We start from the raw sequence: 11424 nt of genomic DNA, 5'->3' as shown, positions 1-11424 counted from the left end.
GCTGAGTGGTTATTGATTAATCGCCAGTCGGGGCTTCTCCGCCGAGAGCAATGCTGTCTGACCCTCAACCTCCGACCCCCGACGCGTTCAATCAGACCCCTCTTTTTGTGTGTGCATTCAAGTGTGCACGGAAGCGCTGATAGCTGATGTTGGCATGTGGGGCTTTAAGGCAGCACTTAAGTTAACCCATTAACGTCCGCGATGTTCGACTCCATAAAAAGTTACTCAAAAATGCTTTCATATCTCGTGAAAAGGCACCGATTGCGGAATTAAGTGGAATGCGGCGAGGTATTTAACAGGATATGAAATAGCTGTGTTGCCATAATGTGGTTTTCCAGAAATTCCTACAGCCCTTAAACGAAAACTTAACAATATAAAAAAGCCATGAAATTGAACATTAACACTTTTTCATATTTTTACAATATGCAATGGAATGTTAAGATTCGAAAACAATTCATTGGGCATACCATAAAATGTGCATTAACTGTTTTTCATATTAATACCCATTTCTCGGAGAGTCAAACATTTTTACAAATGTTGCAAAAGTGTAAATGCCAATTTTTAGTGTTTATTAATACCTAACGAAATGTAAAAGAAAATTTTTAAATCGGGACATTTATTAAAAGTTATGAGCAAAGAATGCATTTACCGATAGATGGCGCCACTTGCATATCTCTCATTAACAGGTATTTGTTTATACTTATTGTTTTATAATATGCAATGGAATTTCAAGACTTGAAAACAATTCATTGGGCATACCATTAAATGTATTTTAATCAGGGAACGAAAATAACTGTTATTGTAAATTTTTCATACAAAAAAATCACGCACTTAGAAGGGTCCTAAAAATTTTTTAAATACACCACAATTTTGATTAGCCATTGTAGTTTACAAATCCGTAATGATTTTTATTTTTTGATTTTTATAATAAAACTCAAAAATAACTGTTATTTTTTGATTTTTATGAATAACAGTTATTCCCTTGAAATTTTTGAAAAAATGAAATAATTAAAAAAAACATGATCCCCGTGCTTTTTATAACTTACTAAAAATTTGTTAAGAAAGGCAACCGCGCATATTTTATGCCTATATTTTTTTAAAATTTTGTTTACCCACAAAATCGCCATAAATCAAGTTTGAGTTTTATTTTTGATCATGACGAATAACTGTTATTTGTCAACTTTTATTATAAAACTCAAAAAATAACAGTTATTCTTTGAGTTTTACTTTACAAATCAGAAAATAACTGTTAAAGTGTGATTTTTAAAATAAAACTTATAACAGTTACGTTCCCTGATTTTAATGCTACTCCCATTAAGTAATCCGAAATTTTGCTAGCAAATGTTATTGCATTATTAAACGGCAATTGTTTCACAACCTCGCAAGGGATTGCATGGATGCCCGGATATGATTTCATATTGCTTTTCGTTTATTTTCGACGATTGGCTTTGGCGCTCATCGATTCATTACATTTGGCTTTCCACTCGCCAAACCGAAAAATAAATGCGAAATTTCCGCGCTCGCGTGTATGCATGCACATTTTCGATGGCCGGGTGGCAATCAAGGGGGGCTAAAACTATGCAGCATGCATTTTTCACACAGCCGCAGAACAATGATTGCCATTGTTGGCCGCCGGGCGAGTTGTTTTGTTGATTTACTACTGACCCGATTTTCGGGCTTGTCAACACAATGGCCTAGTGACTAGGCAGGAATTTGTCGCCGCTGCCCGGCTATGTGAAACTAATAGCTACATTCTAGCGCTCACACAAGGGTTAACATCTGCCCCCCTCGAGCCATCGAACTGCAGGCGCCACATATGCAGGCCATTGTTTCGGGCGCAAAGAGGCATGCAACAGACATGCCACGCCCGCCCCCGGAGCGCCGTGGCTTAAAGTTGCAGGAAAATGCCCAAAGTTATGCACTGAATTTTTTTTTTTAACCCACATCCCCACACCAGCCGCGAAAAAATGTTCGCCTGGGAATTTCCTTTTTCCCTTTTCCTCTTTTCGCCTTGCTGCTCCAAATTGTTGCATATTTTGCGGCACATGTGTTGCCGTAATTTGGTTTACACGCCCACAACTTGACAGGCGGCAGGAAGACTGAGGAAAATGGGGAAAATGCGATGACGAGGAATGTTGGCGGAGTGGGAGTTTGATTTGAGTTTTTCCTGCATTTTTTTTATTGGTTGTGGGGTATCATTTTCAAGCTAAACGAATCCAATGATCGCCTTGACTTTTCATCAAACTGTGTCAATTTATTTGCCAATATCCCCAGTGGCCATTGCTTTTATTTCTCTCCTAATGCAAACTATCAAACTATCGCCCCTGCAGTTTTTGCTGCCTTAGCATTCTGTGATTTTTCATTGTGCCAGTCAGTAGCACACACACTCTCACCCTCTTGTTGGAGGTCCTTCAGCTGCCTCTTGTGTGATATTGAGTGCACTTTGTCAAAAGTTATTTTGCAACATTTGCTATTATGCGCTCGATAACAATTTTATAACATTTTCTCCCAGACTCACTCTCTTTACCCTCGCTTCGGTTTTTTGCGTTTCGCAATTTATTGTGTTACATATATTATTATTGTGTACTGAAAAATGCATTTTTCATGACATAACAACGACCCGTTTGGCATTGGCAGCCTGAATTGGGTTGCCATCCTCCCAATACCCATTGCCTATACTCCCATATTCCATATTCCATCCTCCCGGCGACGGGCAAAGTTTTTGGGTTGAAAAATGGCTCTTGGCCTGGGTTCGGGATTCTGGGTCCTGGGTTCTGGGGACCCCCTCCACGGCATGCGTATAAATTGTTTGCGACAGTAATTGGAACACAATGTTAAAGCATGAAATTTTAATTTGATTTTCGATCGAGCCTTTCGAGTTTATTCAGGCCTGGCCCGCAGATGAAAGCAGCTGGCCCACATTTAAGTTTACGCAGAGTCGTTAAGAGAAGTTGATATGATTGAATGCATAAATATGAAGGAGATATTGGGATATCATCAAGGGGTTTATCGGCTGCCTTAACTATTTATTGCAGGTTTACAAGTGAAATGGATTTTTTTTACGGCTCAATTATTTATTGAGAGTTTACGAGGCAGTTATTCAATGCCCTAATTTATTTTTTAAAGGCATAGAAGATAAACTGCTTAAATAATATTAAAAGGTAATGAAATTAAATTTAAATAAAATTAAATTATTTTAAATTAAATATAATTTTTTATGTTGTCACACAGATAGGTAATACAATATTTTTCTTTAACTATTTTCTAAGAATTTACAAATTTTAAGCCATTAAAAATTGAATACCTTTTCAGTTATTCGTCAATTCTCTTTGAACTTTCACATTTTCTTCGTATGTTATTTTCTGGAAACTTGTCTGCAACTAGTTGTTGACTTCAATTTACCCGCTTGATTGTTTTTCGACGCTTCTTTGGCTTCCGTCTACGGCCTCGGCCTCTCGGCCATATGCCATCGCCTGAATGGGGCTTCCATGCCACTCCGCCGTAATCGAATGGCATTTTTTCCAGACCGGGTCTTCCAGTCTCCAGGTAACCCACATGGCAACTTGCCAGCTGCCTGCTAGCCATTGTCTTGGGCTGGCCTGTCTAACTTGTTTTGACTTGGCATTCATCTGCCTTTGTTAGAACCCAATCGGAAGTGAAATTAAAGCTGCTCCTGAGTTCGGATAAATTTCTATGCCTTAATCCCATTAATTACGAATGCCTTTTTGAAAAAGAGGGAGCCTTTAAGAAGCTTAGCATTATCAATCAATTGTTAGGACGTATTTACCGGTCGAGCTTATCGACAGCGCATGTGGATCTCTAAAAAATTCGATTAAAATTCAAGAAAACCCGTAAAAGCAACAACGAAATTCGCATCATTAATTTTTTTGCAGCAAGAATTTATCGCCTATGATTATGAAGGGGGGAAAAAGAGACAGGGAACAAAGGGAAAAGGTGGGGAACCCCATTTCTAACTTTCTTTCCCTTTTCGAGAGGGGGGCTCGTTTTTCGCCTACCAATCATTATTCAATATGTTGACTTTTGTGCTTTCCACATTTGTTTCGCCCTAAGCCACATAAGTCATGTTGTCGGTGGCGGAGAGGGGCGGAAAATGGAAATGGGGAAGGGCATGCAAAAGACAAAGAAAAATTTGTACAAGTGGTTCGAAGGGAAAGCGCAGCGCGTCGATGTGGAAATTGTGATAGTGAAAGGAGGATGATGGCTGCTCCCTGCTCCCTTTTTCGCCCGAACAATGAACTGTGCGGCAACACTGTCGAAGTTGTTTAACTTTGCATTTGTCCGGGTTTGTCCTGGCTCCCGCTCCCTATCGACCTTCATCCTTCGTCCTTCCCCTTCCCCTTTTCCCCATTTCCCATTACCCTGAGCAGCAGCTTAGTGTAGCCTTTGATTAAGGCCACCTACAAGTGTCAGCTGGGCGAGTGAAAAGGATCCAGGTGTCGATTCTCAGGTGGGAAATCACGAAGATTTAACTGGCAATTTAAAGTTTATTTGACGAGGCTTTTAAAGTTTCCCTTCGCTTTTTTTCCGTTGTTGTTCGGCTCGAATAAAAATCACCATAAATCGGAATAATCTGCAATAATGGAATGCATTAGATTCGCTTTATGTTTGTCCAGCGCAAATGCAATTAAAAGTTTCGAAATTGAAAGCAAATACAAGGACCGAAAAATTTAATTACGCATATTAATTCAGCCATGGCGGAGTGGAAAATTAAGATTATTCTCCCGCCACCAGCGGTTTGTTCTTATTTATTTTTATCTCCTTCCACTGGCAATTCATTTGCCCAATAAAAGCTACATCATATCGTGACTCAAGTGGAGTACATTTATTAAATTAATATGCTGGAAATATATATACATATTAATATGCCAAAAACGATGATTATAATGATGATGGTGTGCAGGAGGTTAAGGTCTTTCATCTTGTGGTTGATATTTTTATGGTGCTGCACTCCAAACTTTCTCCAGTTTCACTGCTCGCCCTCCTGATCCAGAATGAAGAAGTTCCGATCCTCCTCCCCCCGATGATCCCTCTTAGAAGCACTTGCGGTGCACAATGGATGGCCCAGACTCGTCGTATTCCTGCTTGGAGATCCACATCTGCTGGAAGGTGGAGAGCGAAGCCAGGATGGAGCCTCCAATCCAAACCGAGTACTTGCGCTCTGGAGGGGCTACGATCTTAATCTTCATGGTCGACGGGGCCAGAGCGGTGATCTCCTTCTGCATGCGATCGGCGATGCCTGAGGAAGTCGGAAATAGAATGCATATAAATTTATATAGTTTTTAAATGATAATTGTTTGTCAATCTACATTAAAAACTAACGAACAATACATGAAAACTTTATGTTGGTATTAAGTACATAATGATTCATGAAATAATTTTTAAAATAACAGAAAAGTCCGAAGGAAGTACTCACCTGGATACATGGTAGTTCCCCCCGACAGCACAGTGTTGGCATACAGATCCTTGCGAATATCCACATCGCACTTCATGATCGAGTTGTAGGTGGTCTCGTGAATGCCACATGCCTCCATGCCCAGAAACGAGGGCTGGAACAGCGACTCGGGGCAGCGGAAGCGCTCGTTGCCGATGGTGATCACCTGTCCGTCGGGCAGCTCGTAGGACTTCTCCAGCGAGGAGCTACTGGCGGCGGTGGCCATCTCCTGCTCAAAGTCCAGGGCCACATAGCAGAGCTTCTCCTTGATGTCGCGGACAATCTCACGCTCGGCGGTGGTGGTAAAGGAGTAGCCGCGCTCCGTCAGGATCTTCATCAGGTAGTCGGTAAGATCGCGACCGGCCAAGTCCAGGCGCAGGATGGCATGGGGCAGGGCATAGCCCTCGTAGATGGGCACGGTGTGGGAGACACCATCGCCAGAATCCAAAACAATCCCAGTGGTGCGACCAGAGGCGTAGAGCGAGAGCACCGCCTGGATGGCCACGTACATGGCCGGTGTGTTGAATGTCTCGAACATGATCTGGGTCATCTTCTCGCGATTGGCCTTGGGATTAAGCGGGGCCTCTGTCAAGAGTACCGGGTGCTCCTCGGGGGCCACGCGCAGCTCGTTGTAAAAGGTGTGGTGCCAGATCTTCTCCATATCATCCCAGTTGGTCACGATGCCATGCTCGATGGGGTACTTCAGGGTAAGGATGCCTCGTTTCGACTGGGCCTCATCGCCGACATACGAGTCCTTCTGGCCCATGCCCACCATGACGCCCTGGTGACGGGGACGTCCCACAATCGATGGGAAGACGGCACGCGGTGCGTCATCGCCTGCAAATCCCGCCTTGCACATCCCAGAGCCGTTGTCCACGACCAGAGCAGCAACTTCTTCGTCACACATTCTGTTGGCTTTTTGTTCGATAAATCAAGAATTTAAGGTGTGAAAACTACGGCTGGAGAGGACTGAACGACAGGCTAGCACTGTCACACTGTTTAATTGTTATTCACCCTGTCAATTATCGGACGACTTGTCAATGAAATGATTTTTCAAGGCACGCTCGAACGGAACTAAAAAGCCAGGCTGCAAATGAACTTGCCAATGAATGGTTCAGTTTTTCGGTTTTGTAAATTTAATTTGCGTTTGCCCAACTGGTTTCTCCTGACGCTCTCGCCTCTATTGCCTGATGTTTTGCGGTCAACCAAAAATGTTCGTCTGCAACACATTTGCCGTGTTGCAAACATACAATGCTAGACGAAATGATTTCATCCGAAATTGCCCCGTAGTCTCTCCTGTCTAACAATTTCCCGGGATCGTTTGCATTGTTGCGGTAAATTGGTAAAATTTACATACCATTGGCTTTTATTGTTTATGTATCGCTGGCATCATCATGAGCTTGCTGATGATGGCTTTAAAATGGGTCCGATTAAAATGTAAAACCTCTTTGCTTTCAGTCTTGCTTTTATTTTAATTGGTTTTCCCAAACCTCAAAATAACACTTATAATTGGCATTTTCTAATTATTCAACAGTTTATCAGTGCTTTTGCGATGCTCGATTATTGATTTGTTCAGTGAGCCGAAAGTAAGTCAATGAATTGCTCATTCAGGGGCTTAGAAAATGGTTAAGAAAATGTAGAGAAAGTTTCGAAAGTTATTTTCCTTTTTATTAGCTCGATTACTGACCTTTAAACTTTTGTTTATCACTTTGCTTAATGTTGAAAGAAGGTGGATAAAATAAAATAACAATAATACATTTTTATACCTGTTACTCGTACAGTTTGTGCTTCTTATTAAAACCTAACAAAATGTAGAAGAAATTTTTTAAATAGGATCATTCATTAAAATGTTTTGAGCAAATAATGGAATTCAAGCAGTTGCTTTGCTGCATGCATATCTCCATCTCTCTCGCACTTCCTATGGTATTGGACTATAGCGTTCTTTCTTGTATTTCAGAGTTTTAAATTTTCTTTTAAAGATTTTCTTTTTAAAGAATTACTTTCGTTTTCTCGCCCTCATCGCGGTCCATTTTTAAGCCCATAAACAAAAGGCCACTCCACATTTTGACCATAAATAAGAGGGCGCACCGGCATTTAAGTATTTCGCTGGGGAAACGTGCAGCAAATGTGGCGAACTAGTGGCCGCTTCCTCTCGACAGCACCTGCCCTTAATGGATTTCCCACCATATGCTTGATTTATGCGACAAAAAAAGGTCGAGGGACTCTCAATGCATCTCCTGTTGTCCGATAACTTGGCTACCAGCCGCCTTCGGTCAACCTTCAAGCTTCTGTTAACATACAATAGTCGTGTAATAGTTTGTCCCTGGGTTTTGTTGTTGGCCCGGCATAATGACAGCTGTGCGACATGTCATGGGATACCAGGATACGGGGGATACCAGGATACGAGGGGCAGTGGGTGGCCATATGCAGAGTCGCATATTGATGATGTGCGTCAAATGTCGCTGCTGTTGCTGTCAATTTTGTGGCCCACAATGGAGGGGGGCTGGGGCTTCCCCTGCCCTTTCCCTTTTTCCGCTCCGCTTGCTTGTCAGTGTTTTCCCCATGGCAGCGGTTGCTTCATTTATGTTGCTCAGGGGTCAACTGTTGTTGCTGTCGCTGCTCTTATTGCTGATTTTACTGCTGTTGCTGCAGCTGATGTTGCTGCTGCAGCTTGTTTGACAAATTGATCGCGTGATATGTTTGCCCAATGCTGTCATTGTTGTGCCGAAGTGGCCGCACAGTTGTTGCACCCACTGTTGGCTGCCCCACAAGCATACTATATTCGGTGTTGCATTAGTTTACACTGCACTGTGTACGGTGGTGGGCCCCCTTTGAACATTTTGTACTCGAAATTGCTTTCGATGTAAATCGAAACCTTTGTGCCCGGCAAATACCAAAGCCGAGACATAACAACTCAAAATTGGTAAGCCCTTGTTGGACAACTTTGTAAGGCACTTTTGATTGGACTCCGGTTCCCAGCTATGCACTTCTTCAGTCCTTTGCCAGATTCACATATGCATAATCGAGGCTCGCCCGTCGTCGTCACTAGTCAGTTATGAGTGAGGGCGATGCCTGGTGGGTCTGGGAAATCCTGGCAACCCTGGCAACGTCAATTCGTTAACAGCTCCGTCAGCTTTGCTGCTAATTTTGTTTGCCTTGTGTCGCTACCCAAACCCGGGCAGCCAGTCACAGTGCTGGTGGAAAGTATGCGCACGCTTTGTGGAGTCCGAGTGCCACATCATCCCATCCCCCACTCGTTTTCCTCCCTTTGTTTGCTCTGCACTCCAAACACTGCAGACAAAATGCCGTCGAAAATGTGGCCGGCTGATGTCTCTATCCCGTGTCCTCCATCCAGTTAATCCGCCTAACGTTATGCAACAAAGTTTTTGTGGAAAATTAATTAATTTCATGTGCAAACAGTCGTTAGATTTTCCGTTTCACCTTTTCTCCTTACCCACCTACTGTTTAATTGTCATAAAAAATGTTTGCTGCCTTCCATTCTAATTAAATCTCCGCTTTGCAGATTCCTCGACAAATAGTACACACATGTGCCAACCTGAAAGCTGAGCGGTTTCGGACGGAAAAAGCGTCGAACAGGAAAATCCATACCAACGAATCCCTGGACAAGTGATGAAGTCATGAGACCGACATTCGATCGACGCCTCTGGATATTATTGTTCATTATTTCAGTACAATGTAAGTAGCCAAGAGCCGAAAAAACTATACCAAATTCCCCCTCTCACATATGTTTTTTATGCCCAAGTGAGTGAGAGTGTGTGTGTGCAGGATGTGAAAATGAATGGGCCAAGTGGCCTCAGCAGGCCAAGGAGCTCATATATTGCCGGGGCCGAGAGAATGGACCACTTTGTATGCCGGCAACGTGTGAAAAATAGTTCACAGATAATCGCAGTCAGGCAGGTCACATTATTTATGCGCCAGCACACCAACATCCTCATTCTCATCCTCATCCTTGCCCACACATCCTTGGGATCCGCTTCTCATCCCCCGGTTCAGCTTGATATTCTATGCCACATGCAGCAAACAAAGCCATTTCTTTTATTTGATGTGCGTTTTTCGGGGCCAAAATGTAGGAACGAAGCCGAAGAAAGCTGACCCTGGGCGATTTCTGGTTTCTGGCTTCATACAGGCCGGCAAAAACAGGTCCTGCATATCAATGGCAATGGTCTGTAAATAAGCGAATTTAGCCCCTCACTCTCGTTCTCTGTAATGCAATGAGTAATATGCCATTGCCAATGTCTTTTACGTCCATGCGGCGTATGAGTAATATGCGACAATGTGATTTATTTTCAGGGGGGCTTACTTATTTTTGTCGGCTAAACGGTATTCTTTTTCACAGCTAAAATGCGGCTGTCACGTGGCGGATTTTGCGAATATGTATGATAGGAAATAAATATTCGATTTTGTAGGTCCGAAACAACTCTAATTAGAAATTCAGTTTTTAAAATGCTTGAATGGAAATAAATTTGAAAATTAGTGACATGGCTTACTCATTATGTCTATTACGTTCATGCGGGGGCTTACATATTTTTCCAACTTAACGTTATTGTGTTTCACAGCTAACATCACGGAAGTTCTCTCAATTAGTGCGCCATCAGCGGCTGTCACTTGGCCTGATTGCGAAATTTTCTAATGGCAAATTAATATTGTACTTTGTAAATTCTAAAAACCATAATTAGAGTTTCCTTTGAAATGGAAATAAATTTAGCAATATGTGAAATGGAAATTTACTTTCAACTGTAGTGAGCAACGTTTTACCCATGTAATCAATTTTGGCAAGCGACGTTTAGGTCTCTAATCAAATCGTCGCAAAATCCTCCTGAAATCCCAAAAAAGATGTCGCATTCGATACAAATTTTATTGAGTATTCCCCAGCGTTCACAACTTCATTCGCCATGGGGTCACTTCAAGGTTGCAATCAGCACTGCAAACAGAGAGCGAAAACCGAACTGAAGTGGAAATTCAAGCACTCCCCCGTTGGCGAGGCGAAGAAAATGCCCGGCATTTTCCCCGACAGTTTGCACACAGCGAACGGAAACGGAAATGCGCGTTCAAGAATTTTAATCTGCATGCGCAATTTCGCGTGTGAGCTGTATGCCAAAAATGGCGCGCACATGTCGGCCAACTGGCGACTACCAGTCACCCAACCACCCGACCACCCCCCCAATCCACTGCCACCATCTACCATCCACCATCCACCACATGCCCCACTGTGGTGCGCCTTGGAATTTCACGCGTTTATTTGCAAAGATTACGAAATGCGACCGGTTGCCGCTAAAGTTTTGTATGCGCTTCCTGCTGCCGGCACTGCCTTTTCCTTCTTGTCTCGCTGTGTGTATGTGTGCGTGGCTTTTCCTTCCCCTATCCCCGATTTCCCATCCTTTTGGCCATTTTTTGCTCTGTTTGCTTGTCCGTCCGTCCGCTTCGCTGACTTGTTATGCATGCAAAAGTCTGTGGCAAATACACAGACCCTGGCTACAACAACAACGGCGAGGCAGATGGGAGTGACATGCAAAATATTTTTGCATAAAAATGTTTGCCCACCAACACGGATCGGAGTCGGAGCCGGAGTCCTTGCCGCATCCTGGCAGCTGCATCTTACCCGCACTTTGATGTTAGCCGGGGAGAAATGTTAAATTTTAAAGCATTTCAATTTCGCATTTTTGACACACGCAAGTTGAGCATGAAATTTTGCGAGATACGTAGAGTATGGTATACTTTTTTGGCATTTTACCTTGGATAGGATACCAAATGCTTTGAACGACGCCCCTCCCAGGGGACTTAATGTCCGGCATTTTATCTCATGTATTTAAGCGTACTGCGTTTGCTACGTGCTGGCCATGCCAAAAGGACCCTCGACTCCTTTTGCCATTGCGAGTACGAGGCGACAGCAGCGATGGAGCATATTTCATATTTAATAAAGTGGGTCGCATTTTATTAAGGGGGTGGTGGAG

At 43.0% G+C, this 11424-nt stretch overlaps 2 protein-coding genes and 1 long non-coding RNA gene across 5 annotated transcripts in view; 1 reads left to right on the top strand and 2 right to left on the bottom strand.

Annotated features, from left to right (window-relative positions):
- Positions 1-4819: 4819 nt before the first annotated feature.
- On the bottom strand, positions 4820-6489 carry LOC108061524 (actin-42A). The gene is made up of 2 exons (XM_017147773.3): positions 5435-6489; positions 4820-5257 (listed from the first exon to the last, which is right to left on the bottom strand). Exons 1-2 carry the CDS (start codon positions 6357-6359, stop codon positions 5052-5054), a joined length of 1131 nt encoding a protein of 376 aa, XP_017003262.1. The 5' UTR covers positions 6360-6489; the 3' UTR covers positions 4820-5051.
- Positions 6490-7403: 914 nt separating this feature from the next.
- LOC138912403 (uncharacterized) lies at positions 7404-10010 on the bottom strand. Of its 3 annotated transcripts, XR_011417938.1 has the most exons (5): positions 9995-10010; positions 9774-9919; positions 9179-9637; positions 8911-9116; positions 7404-8816 (listed from the first exon to the last, which is right to left on the bottom strand). It is a non-coding gene; the product is annotated as an uncharacterized lncRNA (long non-coding RNA). The 3 variants fall into 3 exon arrangements; XR_011417937.1 differs by having other exon boundaries at positions 7407-8816; positions 8894-9637; XR_011417936.1 differs by having other exon boundaries at positions 7408-8816; positions 8911-9637; positions 9995-10009.
- The window catches only part of tei (teiresias), a 94706-nt gene continuing 92347 nt past the window's right edge, over positions 9066-11424 (top strand). Inside the window, exon 1 of the mRNA XM_044392702.2 lies at positions 9066-9148. Coding sequence (XP_044248637.1) covers positions 9091-9148 — 58 coding nt within the window. The 5' untranslated portion in view covers positions 9066-9090. The remainder of the gene's footprint in view (positions 9149-11424) is intronic.

Source organism: Drosophila takahashii, chromosome 2R, assembly GCF_030179915.1.
Source record: "Drosophila takahashii strain IR98-3 E-12201 chromosome 2R, DtakHiC1v2, whole genome shotgun sequence".
NCBI lineage: Eukaryota > Metazoa > Arthropoda > Insecta > Diptera > Drosophilidae > Drosophila > Drosophila takahashii.
This window is presented reverse-complemented; position numbering and strand designations above follow the sequence as displayed.